This window comes from Oncorhynchus keta, chromosome 1, assembly GCF_023373465.1.
Source record: "Oncorhynchus keta strain PuntledgeMale-10-30-2019 chromosome 1, Oket_V2, whole genome shotgun sequence".
Taxonomy (NCBI): domain Eukaryota; kingdom Metazoa; phylum Chordata; class Actinopteri; order Salmoniformes; family Salmonidae; genus Oncorhynchus; species Oncorhynchus keta.
In genome coordinates, this window is record NC_068421.1 from 25,904,359 (window position 1) to 25,923,503 (window position 19,145).

At 42.1% G+C, this 19,145-nt stretch overlaps 1 protein-coding gene across 2 annotated transcripts; it reads left to right on the forward strand.

Moving 5' to 3' along the window:
- The first annotated feature begins 579 nt into the window (after positions 1 to 579).
- LOC118402909 (vacuole membrane protein 1-like) lies at positions 580 to 19,129 on the forward strand. 2 transcript variants are annotated; one of them, XM_035734452.2, is made up of 13 exons: positions 580 to 745; positions 1,320 to 1,373; positions 2,009 to 2,092; positions 2,523 to 2,655; positions 2,800 to 2,890; positions 4,361 to 4,471; positions 9,155 to 9,322; positions 9,661 to 9,792; positions 13,563 to 13,643; positions 15,005 to 15,121; positions 15,645 to 15,706; positions 18,068 to 18,170; positions 18,307 to 19,129. In XM_035734452.2, the coding sequence occupies exons 3-13, from the start codon at positions 2,017 to 2,019 to the stop codon at positions 18,457 to 18,459; spliced, it is 1,227 nt and encodes a 408-aa protein (XP_035590345.1). In that variant the 5' UTR covers positions 580 to 745; positions 1,320 to 1,373; positions 2,009 to 2,016; the 3' UTR covers positions 18,460 to 19,129. The 2 variants fall into 2 exon arrangements, with proteins under 2 accessions (XP_035590345.1, XP_035657291.1); XM_035801398.1 differs by lacking the exons at positions 580 to 745; positions 1,320 to 1,373 and adding an exon at positions 1,384 to 1,520.
- The last annotated feature ends 16 nt before the right edge of the window (positions 19,130 to 19,145 follow it).

Consider the following 19,145-nt stretch of genomic DNA (forward strand, 5'->3'; position numbering starts at 1 on the left):
ACCAGCTTTATCACAGTTGCAGCAAGCAGTATTTTTCATTCACAACACGTTTCTGGCGGCGTTTTGTTACACACAGGTGTACAGTACATGCTAGATGGCTAATTAGCACAAGTGGTACCAATGTCTATCATAAACACGAAATGTAACATGGAGATATGGCCGTGTGGGAACCCTAAACATATACGGCTGCGTATCAATTTAACCTTTAGTTTTTTTGAAAACAATTTATCGCTGACATGAAAAAGTAGGTCTTGTGCTTCCAAACCCGTACCGCTTGCGACGCAAGTTAATGTTAAGACCGAGCCTCGGTCGGCTTAACAGAACTTCACGAAATTACTCTTATGTGTAATGGAACTTAGTCATGATCAAAGGCTAGATTCAACTCTACGTTCAAGGGCACATCATTTTTTTAAAGTAACAGTAATGCAATTATCACTTATGAATATTCAGAAACCATTTCAATATTGATGAATATATAATAATGTAAAGAGGACCTTTACTTGGAAGAAATTCGGCTTGTCACCAAAAGCACTCACAAACTTCTATCACCGCCTGGTACGGCAACTGCTCCGCCCACAAGCACTCCAGGGGGTAGTGAGGTCTGCACAACGCATCACCGGGGGCAAACTACCTGCCCTCCAGGACACCTACACCACCCGATGTTACAGGAAGGCCATAAAGATCATCACGGACAACAACCACCCGAGCCACTACCTGTTCACCCCGCTATTATCCAGAAGGCGAGGTCAGTACAGGTGCATCAAAGCTGGGACCGAGAGACTGAAAAACAGCTTCTATCTCAAGGCCATCAGACTGTTAAACAGCCACCACTAACATTGAGTGGCTGCTGCCAACACACTGACTCAACTCCAGCCACTTTAATAATGGGAATTGATGGGAAATGATGTAAAATATACCACTAGCCACTTTAAACAATGCTACCTAATATAATGTTTACATACCCTACATTATTCATCTCATATGAATACGTATATACTGTACTCTATATCATCTACTGCATCTTTATGTAATACATGTATCACTAGCCACTTTGTTTACATACTCATCTCATATGTATATACTGTATCTTGCCTATGCCGCTCTGTACCATCACTCATTCATATATCTTTATGTGTATATTCTTTATCCCCCTACACTTGTGTGTATAAGACAGTAGTTTTGGAATTGTTAGTTAGATTACTTGTTGGTTATTACTGCATTGTCGGAACTAGAAGCACAAGCATTTCGCTACACTCGCATTAACATCTGCTAACCATGTGTATGTGACAAATAAAATTTGATTTGATTTGATTTGGAAGGAAATGTTTTGCCCGGAAGTGATTGCCACGGCTTCAGGAAGAAGACGCTCTGGGGTATGAGCTTGTTTCATTCAATTTGTGTGACCTAACAAATGAATCTTTGTTTATAGTATGTAACATTTTCGACTGTGAAACGTTTTGACATTACAGTATTTTACGTCTCGACATTATAGTATTTTACGTCTCAAGACAACAACCGAAGTAAATTGATCCAAACATTTCAATGGTTATAGCCTATATTTCCCAGTGTCGCAACTACCTAGCTAACGTCACCTTGTTAATTAACTAGCTACGTGAACATGCAATAGTTTACTGTAGTTTATAATTCATCGTTATAAACATTGAACAATTGTAGTAAACCAGTTATGTTTTTATTAACTCACGCCCGCTAGCTAGCTATTACACACCTTACTTGCTAGCTAGTTAACGAGAACCCAAGGTGGTTTACACAGCCGGTCAATGTAATCCAATGGAGTTGGAGTCGTGAATAAAGGTTACTTGCTATCAACTGTTTTGTTAGCATGCATGCCGGTTAGTTAACTAACGTTAGCGCGTGGGAGATGTTGCCACTAATTGTCAGTCAGTGACAAGTAATAACTAACTAATGCTCTTCCTACACTTGATATAGGCCAAAACCCAATACAACATATTTGATGGTCATGTGTTTGTGTTTTCTGGTCGATTCAAAGTGAATGAGATGGCGACGAATGAGGCAAGCTGTGAACAACCACAGAAGCGAGGAACCAAAGACAAACCGAATGGATATTTTGCAGGTTGGTTGTGAAACTTCTCCAAGTGAACCAGCATTAGCCTGTGTTTATGGAAAACGGATTAACAATTTTACCAAGGAAGGAGAAGGGTTGTGTTGTTAAAGGTATGCAGCAATGCACAAATTGTTATCTTGGGAATTCTTCTTACAACGTTACAGTATTGCCAGAATGGTTCCCAAACAGTTGTGTACTTATTAATTCCATAGTTTAGAAAAAAAACTATTATACTTGATTCAAAGGTCTAGACTAGTGAACTCCACCATTTGCTAGTGTTATGTTCCTACTTAGGCCTAGACAAAGTGACATGACTTTATCAAAGGCTTATGCTAGCCTATGTCCATCAAATTAAGGGGATATTGCTATGGCTTTTTTTTTATACTAAGCTACTTTTATAGATTAATCTGACCTCACGTGTGTGCTCCTGTATCTACAGACTCTGTGGTCAGTGAGAGGAGGCAGAAAGATAGGGAGGAGCGTCTCGCTCTGGTGCTGTGGAGGCGGCCTATCATCACACTACACTACTTCCTCCTGGAAACCTTCATCACACTAAAGGAGTGGACATTAAAGTAAACCACCACTACTTGACAGTAAAACTATAAACCAACTGATTAGTTGAAAGCTGTCTCAGTTCTGTTGTGTTTAAAGTAACACTCTACCAGTCTAGCCATTTGGTAGCTGTATCAAACTGTTCCACTTCTTCCCCTCTGCAGGTTATGGCGACGAAGGGGGACAGTGTTCTTGTTCCTGGTGTTGTGTTCACTCTTCTCCCTTGCATACTCCACTGAGGGAGCACACCAGAAGGTAAGGAAGGAGATAAACAAACTCATCTCCTCTGTAATTTATTTATTTGGGATGGTTAAAGATAAGTAACTGTTTATTCAGATGCACTGCATTCCTGGAGGAAAGGTCACCTGAGGAGATGTGTTGTGCGATATTTTTTTACTTGATGCTCAGGCCAGTACTTTGGATGTATGTTGACCAATGTGTTATTATTGTGTAAATTGTTCACATTCCCTAATTTTCCATCACTATCCTTGGCATAGTTGAAGTCAGAAGTTTACATACACTTAGGTTGGAGTCATCAAAACACGTTTTTCATCCACTCCACGTACTTTGGTGCAAAAAGTGCAAATCAATCCCAGAAGAACAGCAAAGGACCTTGTGAAGATGCGGGAGGAAACAGGTACAAAAGTATCTATATTCACAGTAAAATGAGTCCTATATCAACATAACCTGAAAGGCTGCTCAGCAAGGAAGAAGCCACTGCTCCAAAACCGCCATAAAATAACCAGACTACGGTTTGCAACTGCACATGGGGATTGTACTTTTTGGAGAATTGTCCTCTGGTCTAATGAAACAAAAATAGAACTGTTTGGTCATAATGACCATTGTTATGTTTGGGGGAAAAAGGGTGAGGCTTGCAAGCCGACGAACACCATCCCAACTGTAAAGCACTGGGGTGGCAGCATCATGTTGTAGGGATGCATTGCTGCATGAGGGACTGGTGCACTTCACAAAATAGATGGCTTCATGAGGTAGGAAAATTAAATGATGTGGATATATTGAAGCAACATCACAAGACATCAGTCAGGAAGTTAAAGCTTGGTCGCAAATGGGTCTTCCAAATGGATATGGACCCCAAGCATACTTCCAATGTAGTGGCAAAATGGCTTAAGGACAACAAAGTCAAGGTATTGGAGTGGCCATCACAAAGCCCTGACCTCAATCCTATAGAAAATTTGTGGGCAGAGCTGAAAAGCGTGTGTGAGCAAGGAGGCCTACAAACCTGATTCAGTTACACCAGCTCTGTAAGGAGGAATGGGCCAAAATCCACCCAACTTATTGTGGGAAGCTTGTGGAAGGCTACGCGCAACGTTTGACCCAAGTTAAACCATTTTAAAGGCAATGCGACCAAATACTAATTGAGTGCATGTAAACTTCTGACCCACTGGGAATGTGATGAAAGAAATAAAAGCTGAAATCAATCACTCTCTACTATTATTCTGACATTTTACGTTCTTAAAATAGTGGTGATCCTATCTGAGCTAAGACAAGGACTTTTTACTAGGATTAAATGTCAGGAATTGTGAAAAACCGAGTTTAAATGTATTTGGCTAAGGTGTATGTAAACTTCCGACTTCAACTGTAAGTCTCCAATGTTTTCTCCTAGGGATTAATGTCTTGTGAAGTTGTGTGTTATTGCTCTTTGTCCATGCAAAAGCGTAAAGCTCTCTCTACGGTCTCCCCCCTCATGTCTGTTCTCATCTGCAGTATGTGCAGTACCTGGAGAAGAGGTTCCTGTGGTGTGCCTACTGGGTAGGTTTGGGCATCTTGTCCTCAGTAGGCCTTGGGACTGGCCTGCATACCTTCCTACTATACCTGGTAAGTAAGAGAACCACCCTTCCCTTGCCTGTCAGCTGTGACATCAAAAATGTAAGCTAACTTCTCTCACTCAGACATTGGAAAAGCCTGCTGTATCTCGGTAAATCAAATAAAAGTTTATTTGTCACGTGCGCTGAATACAACAGGTACCTTTCACCTTACAGTGAAATGCTTACTTACAGGCTCTAACCAATAGTGCAAAAAAGGTATTAGGTGAACAATAGGTAGGTAAAGAAATAAAACAACAGTAAAAAGACAGGCTATATACAGTAGCGAGGCTACATAAAGACACTGGTTAGTCAGGCTGATTGAGGTAGTATGTAGATATGGTTAAAGTGACTATGCATATATGATAAACGGAGAGTAGCAGCAGCGTGTAAAAATTGTTTTTTTTAAAGGGGGTTGGGGGGTACACAATGCAAATAGTCCGGGTAGCCATTTGATTACCTGTTCAGGAGTCTTATGTCTTGGGGGTAAAAACTGCTGAGAAGCCTTTTTGTCCTACACTTGGCACTCTGGTACTGCTTGCCATGCAGTAGTAGAGAGAACGGTCTATGGCTGGGGTCTTTGGCAATTTTTAGGGCCTTCCTCTGACACCGCCTGGTATAGAGGTCCTGGATGGCAGGCAGCTTAGCCCCAGTGATGTACTGGGCCGTACGCACTACCCTCTGTAGTGCCTTGCGGTCAGAGGCTGAGCAATTGCCGTACCAGGCAGTAATGCAACCAGTCAGGATGCTCTCGATTTTGCAGCTGTAGACCCTTTTGAGGATCTCAGGACCCATGCCAAATCTTTTTAGTTTCCTGAGGGGCCATAGGCTTTGTCGTGCCCTCTTCACGACTGTCTTTGTGTGTTAGGACCTTTCTAGTTTGTTGTTGATGTGGACACCAAGGAACTTGAAAGCTCTCAACCTGCTCCACTACAGCCCCGTCGATGAGAATGGAGGCGTGCTCAGTCCTCTTTTTCCTGTAGTCCACAATAGTATTTACTTTTTTTTTTGAGAACGCTGGTACAGTATGTGACTGGATGTTTTTGTGAGCCTGTTAGCTCTGCTTGTTGTTCCATAACTAGCACGATAGACCAACACAAAAATTGTAGTTGCGGTTTATTGGTTTACAGGCTTGTGCTTGTCCTCTGACCTAGAGGGACACATTTTGTGCACAGGCTATTTCCATCATTTGATTCACCACTGCCAGAAAATTAATACATATCCACAGTTTGTCCAGTGGGTGGCCTCATACATCCTATCTCATTCTTTCAGTGTGTTCCGTTTTCTATAGATCTGGTCCAAATAGAACTGCCATTCACCTCTGGGGCCCAGTTTTTCTATTTGGACTAAGTCTAAAAAACTTTTGATAAACTGGGCACAAAAGTCTGGGTCGCCATTTGATTAGCTGTTCGGGAGTCTTATGGTTTGGGGGTGGAAGCTATTTAGCTCTTGGACCTAGACTTGGCTCTCCGGTGCTGTTTGGTAGCAGGGAGAACCATCTGACTGGGGTGTCTGGAGTCTTTCACAATTTTTAGGGCCTTCCTCTGACACCGCATGGTATAGAGGTCCTGGATGTCAGATGGCTTGGCTCCGATGATGTGCTGGGCTATTTTATTTTTGAATCACTCTGACATTGCTGCAAATGCAATCGAAAATCAAACACTTCATAAGAGCCCTGGCATTCAGTTTGAGGGGAATATGATCACCTGTTGGGCAGCGAGAACCAGCTCCTCATAGCTGGGTGATGCATGGAATTAAATGTGTTCCTATAAGCCCATGTTGTGCAACATTTCTATAGGTTATGCAATTGTTTTCTCACGCAGTGTTTTGATGGTCTCCATTTAAAAAGAGGATCCAATCAGCTTTCTCTAGACTAGGCTGACTTTATTTCTCAACTTTCCTAATATTAAGCACATTGCTTCGCTTTACAACTGGAGGAGCCTACATGGCTGATATGAAAATGAAACGCCAGAAAGTGTCCTCCATTCGCTATTCAAGTGCATATGGATGACATGTCTTTATTTTTCTGCGTCTGTTCCGACACGTGCTTGATAATGACCCATTCTCAATCAACTATTTTCAGACATTGTTTAGTATACATGTAGACCAGATTAAATTGACAGTGTAATGGGTGAGAATATTGATTATCACTTGTGAATGATGCCCGGCGTGTGGAGTCTAAGGCAAATTATAGTCCCATGCATCATGTATCCTAGTCCATAGGCCTATATGTTTTGATAAGGTTTGTGTCACAACTAGTGGCCAAATGTCTAAGCATAGCCTTTAGCCTACAGAGTTGTGAAACATGTAATTTATCATTGCAGTCATTGCACAATCGAGTTTGAAAACAGAGTTTTGACTGGCCAATATTTAAGAGGATCCCAGCTTTCTTGTGCTACTATATTTATTGCTCAACTCTTAAATTGTAATCACATTAAACCTCTTATAACTGGCGTAGCTTACCTGGCATATTATAAATGGAACTGAGGGAAGCGCTTCCTCTGTTCGCTATTCAAGTGCAGGCTGCTTTTTTTGGGGGGGGGGGGGCTATTCAAAAATAATATATATACATTTCACACATGCACAGAGTGTACAAAACATTACGAACACCTGCTCTTTCCATGCGACTGCCCAGGTGAAAGCTATGATCCCTTATTGGTGTCACATGTTAAATCCACCTAAATCAGTGTAGATGAAGGGTAGGAGGCTGGTTAAAGAAGGATTTTTAAGCCTTGAGACAATTGAGACATAGATTGTGTATGTACTGTGTATTCAGACCCCTTGGCTTTTTCTACATTTTATGTTACAGCCGAATTCTAAAATTGATAACTAAAAATCCATCTACACAAAATACCCCATAATGACAAGGTAAAAACACGTCTTTAGAAATATTTGCAAATGTATTAAAAATAAAGATACCTTCTTTACATATTCAGACCCTTTGTTATCAGACTCAAAATTGAGCTCGGATGCATCCTGTTTCCATTGATCATCCTTGAGATGTTTGCACAACTTGATTGGAGTCCACCTGTGGTACATTCAATTGATTGGACATGATTTGGAAAGCACACACCTGTCTATATAAGGTCTCACAGTTGACAGTGCATGTCAGAGCAAAAACCATGCCATCAGGTCGAAGGAATTGTCTGTAGTGTTCCGAGACAGGATTGTGTCGAGGCACAGATCTGGGGACATTTCTGCATTTCTACCAAAACATTTCTGCAGCATTGAAGATCCCCAAGAACACAGTTGCCTCCATTTTTAAATGGAAGAAGTTTGGAACCACCAAGACTCTTCCTTGAGCTGAGCAATCGGGGGAGAAGGGCCTTGGTCAGGGATGTGACCAAGAACCTGATGGTCACTCTGACAGAGCTCTAGGGTTCCTCTGTGGAGATGGGAGAACCTTCCAGAAGGACAACCATCTCTGCAGCACTCCACCAATCAGGCCTTCATGGTAGTGTCCAGATGGAAACCACTTGTTGTTAAAAGGCACATGAAAGGGGGATACCTAGTCAGTTGTACAACTGAAGTGTATTCCGCATTTAACCCAACCCCTCAATCAGAGCGGTGCGGGGGCTGCCTTAATCGACATCCACGTCTTCGGCGAAAGCCTGCTTGGAGTTTGCCAAAGGGCACCTAAAGGACTCTGGCCATGAGAAACAAGATTAGCTGGTGTGATGAAACTGAGATTGAACTCTTTGGCCTGAATGCCAAGTGTCACGTCTGGAGAAACGTGGCACCATACATATGGTGAAGCATGGTGGTGGCAGTATCATGCTGTGTGATGTTTTTCAGCGGCAGGGACTGGGAGACTAGTCAGGATCAAGGGAAAGATGAACAGAGCAGTGTACAGAGATCCTTGATGGAAAAACTGCTTCAGAGCGCTCAGGACCTCAGACTGGGATCAAGGTTCACCTTCCAACAGGACAATGACCCTAAGCACACAGCAAAGAACACGCAGGAGTGGCTTCGGGACAAGTCTCGAATGTCCTTGAGTGGCCCAGCCAGAGCCCGGACTTGAACCCGATCGAACATCTCTGGAGAGACCTGAAAATAGATGTGCAGTAACCTGACAGAACTTGAGAGGATCTGCAGAGAAGAATGGGAGAAACTCTCCAAATTAAAGGTGTGCCAAGCTTGTAGCGTCATACCCAAGAAGACTTGAGGCTGTAATCACTGCCAAATGTGCTTCAACAAAGTACTGAGTAAAGGGTTTGAATACTTATGTAAATGTGATATTTGTTTTTACATTTGCAAAAAAAAAAAACATTTTGCTTTGTCATGAGGTATTGTGTGTAGATTGAGGGGGTAAAAACAATTTAATCAATTTCAGATTAAGGCTGTAACGTAACAATGTGGATATTGTCAAGTGGTCTGAATACTTTCCGAATGCACTGTTTTCTTGTGCTTCTCAGAATACATCGCTCCCTCCTCCGTGCGCACAGTGGGGAGAGGTAGTGAGTCGGCAGCCGGCAGGGACCAACAATGCGTAGGCTATTACTGTTGACCAAATAATAGTTTTAGAACAATCTATATGAACGTTGTGTAGCAAAATCACAGAATTACCAATGTAAGCAAAATGCTTCGGTAAGAAGGCGATGTCTGTAATTTTTGGTTTATCATCCCAGCTCTAGTGTGTCTCAACTGTCCATGTTCAGTTGAATTAAGGAATGCCCATCCATCCTCTGGCTCTCAGGGTCCACACATAGCATCAGTCACCCTGGCTGCGTACGAGTGTGGTTCTACAGACTTCCCCGAGCCCCCCTACCCAGACCAGATCATCTGCCCAGAGGCAGGAGGAATGGAGGGCAGCATCTCACTCTGGTCCATCATCTCAAAGGTCCGGCTGGAGGCCTGTATGTGGGTGAGGAAACATGTCTTTATTCAACTAAAGTCTAGGTTCATCGTTCTAGTGAACTCTATGGGGCGGTTTCCTGGACACAGATTAAGCCTTGTCCTGGACAACAAAAAACACACGCTTAATGGATAATGTCCATTAAAAAGTTTTTTTTATTTTGAAATTGTTCTAGACTTAATCTGTTCCTTGGGAAACCAGTCCTTTTGGGTTTAGAACAATAAGGGCATCTTTAGTGCTCAAAATTGGTTGACATCACGTCTCAACTATGACATCCACCATAGAGCTATGCCTGACTCTGGTATGAATCGGTGCTAAGCTAACCCTGTGTGTGACTGTCTCTCCAGGGTGCAGGCACAGCCATTGGGGAGTTGCCGCCCTACTTCATGGCTCGAGCAGCCAGGCTATCTGGAGCAGACCCAGATGACGAAGACTATGAGGAGTTTGAGGAGATGCTGGGGCAGGCAGAGACTGCTCAGGTGAGTGGGGGACTCTGTTTTCCCCTCTTGAGTATAGTAGCCTGCCCCTTGAATGCCCCATTCCATCTAAATCCTGTGGAGTCCTAAATACTCTCATTCAGTCTTTGATTTTTGGGTTTGACTCTACTTAACTGTCCATCACTATCTACGGACTTCTCTCTGGCCTGTGATTGGCCTCCAGTTATCACATGACTTCTCTGAAAGCCCCTCCCACCATTTCCAGTAAGGTCATTGCTTGTGGAGTGAGTCACGGTGAAACAAGCTCCCCTGTAATCATCCCAGAGGCATTTATCTTCATGATCCTTTCATTTGAGGGGCAGGCAATGTGAACAGGCTACTGACAACATGACTGCCCCTTGGGGGGGGTAACAGTGCATTCGGAAAGTATTCAGACCCCTTGACTTTTTCCACATTGTCACGTTACAGCCTTATTCTATCATTTTTTCCCCCTCATCAATCTACACAATGACAAAGCAAAAATACGTTTTTAGAAATGTTTGCAAATATTTTGTGACTTTACTTCATTAATCTGATGACTGTCATTTAATCAAATGTTTAATTGTTGCTAGATTTAAATAAAAATAGTCTTATTTTTTTAATCATGTAACGAATTAACTCATTAGGATTTGGGGCATCATGGAACAAGTTGTTTAGCATTACCATCTCCTGAATTAAACTGTAAAGGTCTAACTATAACATCAATAAACAGTCATCTTATTAATCATTACCTCTTATCAAATATTCATTCTTAAACGATCGTGACCTTGGATCTGCAAAAAAAACTGCTTTACGCATTATTCAGTACTACACAAATTGGTTTAATCATTTTTATTTACTATCTAACTATATAATAACACAGAATACACACACTTATGAGACAAAGCTCCCTAGTGGGCTGAAAGATATGATGGCTTGTTACAACATAATGGTGGGGGGGTGAAAAAGGCACACTTAACGTTGATTTCAGATTTCCTATTATTTGGTCCATCCAGTTTAATAACATCACAAAATGGAAAGCAATATTACATTCGTTTTCCATAGTTCCCCACTGACCATTTCCCACATCGTTATGTTAGAAATAGCGTTCCGTTGTTCACTTTCTGGATGTTAGAGTTTTGGGCGGGCAATAGTTTCTGAACAGACATTCTTTTGGTTGATACTAAAGAGCAAGAGAGCCCACTCTGACTTCATTTAGCTGTCACCCCCTTGCGGGTGGGAGAGGGTTTGGTTATTGTCAGCCATTGTCAAGCTGCTCTGACCCATTGTGATCCTCACAGGACAGTCATTACAAATAATAAAAAACACATATTTACATAGTGGGGCAAAAAAGTATTTAGTCAGCCACCAATTGTGCAAGTTCTCCCACTTAAAAAGATGAGGCCTGTAATTGTCATCATACTTCAACTATGACAGACAAAATGAGGGAAAAAAATCCAGAAAATCACATTGTAGCATTTTTTATGAATTTATTTGCAAATTATGGTGGAAAATAAGTTTTTGGTCACCTACAAACAAGCAAGATATCTGGCTCTAGCAGACCTGTAACTTATTCTTTAAGAGGCTCCTCTGTCCTCCACTCGTTACCTGTATTAATGGCACCTGTTTGAACTTGTTATCAGTATAAAATACACCTGTCCACAACCTCAAACAGTCACACTCCAAACGCCACTATGGCCAAGACCAAAGAGCTGTCAAAGGACACCAGAAACAAAATTGTAGACCTGCACCAGGCTGGGAAGACTGAATCTGCAATAGGTAACCAGCTTGGTTTGAAGAAATCAACTGTGGGAGCAATTATTAGGAAATGGAAGACATACAAGAGCACTGATAATCTCCCTCGATCTGGGGCTCCATGCAAGATCTTACCCCGTGGGGTCAAAATGATCACAAGAACGGTGAGCAAATATCCCAGAACCACACGGGGGGGACCTAGTGAATGACCTGCAGAGAGCTGGAACCAAAGTAACAAAGCCTACCATCAGTAACACACTACGCCGCCAGGGACTCAAATCCTGCAGTGCCAGACGTGTCCTCCTGCTTAAGCCAGTACATGTCCAGGCCCGTCTGAAGTTTGCAAGAGAGCATTTGGATGATCCAGAAGAAGATTGGGAGAATGTCATATGGTCAGATGAAACCAAAATATAACTTTTTGGTAAAAAGTCAACTCGTCGTGTTTGGAAGACAAAGAATGCTGAGTTGCATCCAAAGAACACCATACATACTGTGAAGCATGGGGGTGGAAACATCATGCTTTGGGGCTGTTTTTCTGCAAAGGGACCAGGACGACCGATCCGTAAAAGGAAAAAATGAATGGGGCCATGTATCGTGAGATTTTGAATGAAAACTTCCTTCCATCAGCAAGGGCATTGAAGATGAAACGTGGCTGGGTCTTTCAGCATGACAATGATCCCAAACACACCGCCCGGGCAACGAAGGAGTGGCTTCGTAAGAAGCATTTCAAGGTCCTGGAGTGGCCTAGCCAGTCTCCAGATCTCAACCCCATAGAAAATCTTTGGAGGCAGTTGAAAGTCCGTGTTGCCCAGCAACAGCCCCAAAACATCACTGCTCTAGAGGAGATCTGCATGGAGGAATGGGCCAAAATACCAGCAACAGTGTGTGAAAACCTAGTGAAGACTTACAGAAAATGTTTGACATCTGTCATTGCCAACAAAGGGTATGTAACAAAGTATTGAGAAACTTTTGTTATTGACCAAATACTTATTTTCCACCATAATTTGCAAATAAATTCATTAAAAATCCTATATGATTTCCTGGATTTTTTTTCTCATTTTGTCTGTCATAGTTGAAGTGTACCTATTACCGATTACAGCATCGAGTCGTCTTGGGTATGACACTACAAGCTTGGCACGCCTGTATTTGGGGAGTTTCCCCTATTCTTCTCTGCAGATCCTCAAGTTCTGTCAGGTTGGATGGGGAGCGTCGCTGCACAGCTATTTACAGGTCTCTTCAGAGATGCTCGGTCGGGTTCAAGTCCAGGCTCTGGCTGGGCCAAAAGGACATTCAGAGACTTGGCCCGAAGCCACTCCTGCGTTGTCTTGGCTGTGTGTTTAGGGTCATTGTAAGGTATTTCTGTAGAGACCTGAAAATAGCTGTGCAGCAATGTTCCCCATCCAACCTGACAGAGCTTGAGAGGACCTGCAGAGAAGAATGGAAGAAACTCTCCAAATAAAGGTGTGCCAAGCTTGTAGAGTCATACCCAAGAAGAGTTGAGGATGTTATCGTTGTCAAAGGTGCTTCAACAAAATACTGAGTGAAGGGTCTGAATAGTTATGTAAATTAGATTTTTTTTAATATATACATTTGCAAATCTAAACCTGTTTTTGCTTTGTCATTATGGGGTATTGTGTGTCGATTGAGGGGATGAAAACAATTTACTAAATTTTAGAATAAGGCTGTAACATAACAAAATGTTGTTTTTTTTCACCCTCAACATGAAACCACAATATTGCACCCCCCTTTGTAGTGTGTATCAATCAGATCAAATGAGTTCAATAGCTCTCTGCCAACAACTCTTGACTTGGATTTTTACCAGAGCTTCTAAAATAGATCAAAGGAAAAGATAATAGCCCGTCTGATTAGCATGTGCTATACCACATGAATTCTTTATCAAGTAACTCCTTTTTCAGAATTACATTAGACTTTTGCTTTTTATTTTGGTTATACTGTATCATTATTGATATTATTGTAGAAGTTGTTTAATGTGTGAAGCATACATTTCTATTTGATTGTAAACTGAATGATGTTTTCAGGATTTTGTTACTCGAGCAAAACTGGGAGTGCAGAACATGGTGCAGAAAGTGGGATTCTTTGGGATTCTAGCCTGTGCCTCGGTAAATCCAAAACTACATCGCAGGCAACCTTTTGACTTGACTTGCACTCTTATCTTATACTGTTTTAAAGTTTAGGCCTTTGTTATTAAAGCGCATCACTGAATATTGTACACTCATGGCTGAAAGTATGTGGACACCCCTTCCAATTAGTGGATTCAGCTATTTCAGCCACACCTTTGCTAACAGGTGTACATCACACACAACCATGCAATCTCCATAGACAAACATTGGCAGTATAATGGCCCGTACTGAAGAGCTGTGACTTTAAACGTGGCACCGTCATTTGATGCCACTTTTCCAACAAGTCAGTTCATCAAATTTCTGCCATGCTAGAGCTACCCCAATCAACTGTAAGTGCTGTTATTGTGAAGTGGAAACTTCAGGAGCAACAACAACTCAGCCGTGAAGTGGTAGGCCACAGAACGGGACTGCTGAAGTGCGTAGCTCGTAAAAATTACCTGTCCTCGGTTGCAACACTCACTACTGTATTCCAAACTGCCTCTGGAAGCAACATCTGCAGCAATAACTGTTCATCGGGAGATTCATGAATTTGGTTTCCATGGCCGAACACAAGCCTAAGATCACTATGTGCAATGCCAAGCATCGGCTTGAGGGGTGTAAAGCTCGCCGCCTATGGATTCTGGAGCAGTGAAAACGCTTTCTGGAGTGATGAATCACGCTTCACCATCTGGCAGTTCCAACGGACGACTCTGGGTTTGGCGGATGCCAGGGGAACGCTACTTGCTCCAATGCATAGTGCCAACTGTAAAGTTTGGTGGAGGAGCAATAATGGTCTCTGGCTGTTTTTCATGGTTCAGTCTAGGCCCCTTAGTCCCAGTGAAGGGAAATCTTAACGTTACACCATACAATGACATTCTAGACGATTCTGTGCTTCCAACAAGTGGCAACAGTTTGGGGAAGGCCCATTCCTGTTTCAGCATGAGAATGCCACCATGCACAAAGCAAGTTCCATTCAGAAAAGGTGTGGAGATCGGTGTGGATCTCAACCCATCAAACACTTTTGGGATGAATTGGAACACTGACTGTGAGCCAGGTCTAATCGCCCAACAGTGCCCGACCTCACTAATGCTCTTGTGTGAATGGAAGCAAATCCCCGCAGTAATGTTCTAACATCTAGCGAGTAGCCGTCCCAGAAGAGAGGAGGCAGTTATAGCAGCAAAGGGGGGACCAACTCCATATTAATGCCCATGATTTTGGAATGAGTTGTTTGACGAGCAGGGGTCCACATACTTTTGGCCATGTAGTGTATTTTTGTTACAATGACGTTATTACAATGAAGGTAGAATTCGAATGCACTCTATTACAGGATATATTTTGACATGTTAAGACCTGTCTTTCAGATCCCTAATCCTCTGTTTGACCTTGCTGGTATAACATGTGGACACTTCCTGGTACCATTTTGGACCTTCTTTGGAGCGACTCTTATTGGGAAAGCCATCATCAAGATGCACATACAAGTAAATATTTTAGTTGTACTTAATTCTGTGTTTTTGAAGTACTTTTAGTGCTACTATTGAAGACTATTCCAGATGAAATGAGTATGGAGAGCACTTTAATGAGAACCATTGCTTTTTGTAAACCAGATCAAACTCTTAGTTTTCGGCTGTATTGTTGAGTCTGCCACGGTGACTAATCTACTCCCAGACGGTGCGAGACTGACTGTGTCTCTGAGTTGTGGTGGTGAGAGCTGAGCCGTCTAACCAGACCAATCCATCTGTGGTACCAGCCAGTGATCTCACCAGTTCTGACAAAGCCCTACAGGGTTGAGGAGGACCAGGGTCCGGGGGATGCTTTGTTTTTTCTCCTCAGACCTCAAGGGTCTTTTACTGTCCAGACTTGGCTGGGATGGCATGTGTCACCGTGTTCAAAGCAGACATAGGATATATCCCCCACCTCGGTGCAGATGATGACTCAGGTTTTCACTGTGTCTGTCTGAGACTGATCACTAATCACCCAGTTGGTTAATTTGTCTCCCCACAGAAACTGTTTGTTATCATAACGTTCAGCAAGCACATAGTGGAACAGATGGTGTCTCTGATCGGGTGAGTATGTGTCTTTGTTAATGTATGCGTATAGATGAAGAGGTGCTTTGCCCGGTTAGCATCCTTCCTCTGTGCTTTAATGGGGGCAGGGCTCCACACTTTTTGTTTCTCCTTTTGTTACGTAATAATCACATCACAATATCAAACAATTACTCGGATCAGAATTGGATCAGAGGCCAAAGTTGGAATAATATTCTAATCTGTTTTTAATCTACTTTTTTTTTTAAGTCTACATGTCAAAGTGTATGTGATATGCATGTTGGGATGAGTTGGACCACAGAGAGAAGGAAAAGCACCCAACAAGTGCTCAGCATATGTGAGAACTACTTCAAGATGGTTGGAAATGCATTCCAGGTGTAGCTGGTTGAGAGAATGCTAAGAGTTTGCAAAGCTGTCATCAAGGCAAAGGGTGGCTACTTTGAAGAATCTCAAATATAAAATATATTTTGATTTGTTTAACACTTTGGGTTACTACATGATTCCATGTGTTATTTCATAGTTGATGTCTTCACTATTATTCAACAATGTAGAAAATAAAAATAAAAATCTATACATAGAAAAACCCTGGAGTGAGTAGGTGTCCAAACATTAGATTGATACTGTAAATTTGCAGCGGTTGAATGAATTTAGGATTATACGTTTGAAACCAGTTTTGCTGATGGTTTGATCATTCTCATTCTGAACAAATGGCATCAAAAGCATAACATCAAAGTCAGATGTGTGTGTTTTGCCCCCTCCATTAAGGGTATTTCCCTTACACAGAAACTAATCCCCCACATAGGTGGTCAGCCAGCCTTGTGGGGTCTTCTCAGATGGAATGTCTTCTGTTCTGACTCACAGCAGTTTAGCTTTGACTGCACCAGAATCTGCTCGACAGCAGCCGGGAAACAAAATAACTGCAGGGTTTATTTAAGAACAATAAATCACTTCCATATTACACATCTAACAACTTCCTTGGCTCTTTCTTCTCACAATTTTTTTATCATTAACAAATCTAATTTAAAATCGTACTCGCAACTAATGATTTTATTTAACTGGGCAAGTCGAACAAATTCTTATTTACAATGATGGCCAAACCCTCCCCTAACCCGGACGATGCTGGGCCAATTGTGAGCCGCCCTATCAGTTTATAGTGACGTCTTATTCACAGTTAAAATTAGTTGCATGAGAAAGAACCCTTGCTTGCTACCATTGCAATTGACTGGTCTGACTCGCTATGAGGTTACACTGGTGCTTGAATGCTGAATTGGGACTTTTTGTAATTGTAGCAGTTTGTTTCAGTCAGTTAGCCTGGGAATGGGCTTGCCATATATATATATATATATATAATTTTTTTTTTTTTTTAAACCTTTATTTAACTAGGCAAGTCAGTTAAGAACAAATTCTTATTTTCAATGACGGCCTAGGAACAGTGGGTTAACTGCCTGTTCAGGGGCAGAACGACAGATTTGTACCTTGTCAGCTCGGGGGTTTGAACTTGCAACCTTCCGGTTACTAGTCCAACGCTCTAACCACTCTAACCACTAGGCTACCCTGCCGCCCCCTTTCTTAAGATCAGCGATTACAGTTGACTAACTTTTCTACTCCTGATAGTAAATAGTCTTGAAACGGTTTAGTCAAGTTTTAAATGTGGAAGTTTATATTAACACCTGAATTAAAACTAAACTCTGATTGTATTTATATTCTATTTAAATATGGTTGTGATACATTGATTAGACTATAGCAATTATTCTTGGTATAGTGCAGTCAACTACAAATGATTGTGGATTTATTAAGGTACAAGTTATAGTACCTCATGGTCTGATGGTTCTCTTCCAGTCAAATTGTCTGCATTCTCTAACTATAATCTTAAGAGCACCTAAGAACTGGGTGACCCACAGTGATCTAATCCTTTGTGCTATCTCCCATATATGGACAGTCATATTGATGAACACGCCTAGTTTGTTCTGTTTCCACCCATAAGGCTGTGATGACAGCATATTGAGTCACTTCCTGGTTATTGGGCTCAGACTGGTTTCCTATAGGAACCGCCGGGATAAATAAGAACGATGGGGAGGACTGCCTCGCTTCATTCTGCTGCGTGCTCCCAGTAACTACACTTGCAGTGTGAACTCCCAGCTAGAAGCCTAACTAGAAATGGAAATGGAACTCTCAACATCCTGAGCAATGGACTGTTCTCTTTAAACCCTGGTCCTATGGCCCAAGGGTTCCCTCTCCACAGCCTAATTCTTTTACCATGTGAAGGGATACTGCTGGTATGGTAAGTACTCTGGGATATAATCATGTCTCTGTCTTTGCCTCTCTCTTCCCCTCCTCTCATCTCCCCTGCCTGTGGATGTCCTTGCCCTGCCACTGTGTCAGGTCTCTGCCGAGGGTAGGTCCCTCCATACAGAAGCCCTTCAGTGAGTACCTGGAGGCGCAGAGGAGTAAACTCCACCACCACACCGGAGAAGGCACCCCGGCGGTAAGAGCACTACTACCATCATCCATCCTTTCTATGTTGAGACAAAGCATGTGATTTTATTGATTGGCAAGATTATACAAATTGTAATGTGTTAGTGTCCATAGAGTAATATTCCTCTGTATGCATGTCTCTGCAGAGTGAGAACTGGCTGTCGTGGGTCTTTGAGAAGGTGGTTCTGGTCATGGTCTGTTACTTTATCTTCTCTATCATCAACTCCATGGCTCAGAGCTACGCCAAGCGACGACAACGGAGTCAGCAGCAGCGATACTCTGAGGAGAAAACCAAGTGACGAGACTCTCAGCTCTGATCACAAACTAACCTCGCCCTCTTCCATTCTTAAGAGGCTGAACTGACACTATTCTGTGTTTGCTTACGGATGTATGTGCTGTTTTTGTCCCTCTTATGGTTTTGTAGTTTCCCCTCATTTGTGTAACTTGTGTGATTTTAATAATATAATGATAGGATATGAGCAGTGAAGCAGCAGTTGGATGTCAACTTTTTGCTGGCAGCTATACCAGCTGTGATGCCTTATGCAAGGTGGAGGGTCCTACTTCCATTGAACACAGTTCTTAATCACGACTTGATTTGTACATTTTTCACTGTATGGATGGACTCTATGCTGATATGATGCTAAGGATGTTTTCAGGGTTACATTTTTCTTGCGTTTTTGTCCTGTTGATCAGAAATAGGCCATCTGTCATTCGCGTTTCTTGGATTTGTTTGAAATTCAAGTTTGCAATTGGAAATAGCAATATCAAGTCGTCTCAACATGTTATTGATAGTTTGCACATCCTGGAAATATTCTTTGGGCGGTATGTATGCACATGCATTTAGAATGATCTGGACAAACTAACTTGAACCAAAACAGAACTTACATTACACTCAGCTAACTTGGTGTTATTTTTATTCTGTACATTTACTGAGTCTTTGATCAGAATATATAAAATGCCTAAATCATTTTTCTTGTTTCCATGT

Coding starts and splice junctions, on each gene's coding strand:
- LOC118402909 (XM_035801398.1), top strand. Junction 9,793..13,562: donor GGCAGGCAGAGACTGCTCAG/GTGAGTGGGGGA, acceptor TGATGTTTTCAG/GATTTTGTTACTCGAGCAAA. Junction 15,122..15,644: donor TCATCAAGATGCACATACAA/GTAAATATTTTA, acceptor GTCTCCCCACAG/AAACTGTTTGTTATCATAAC.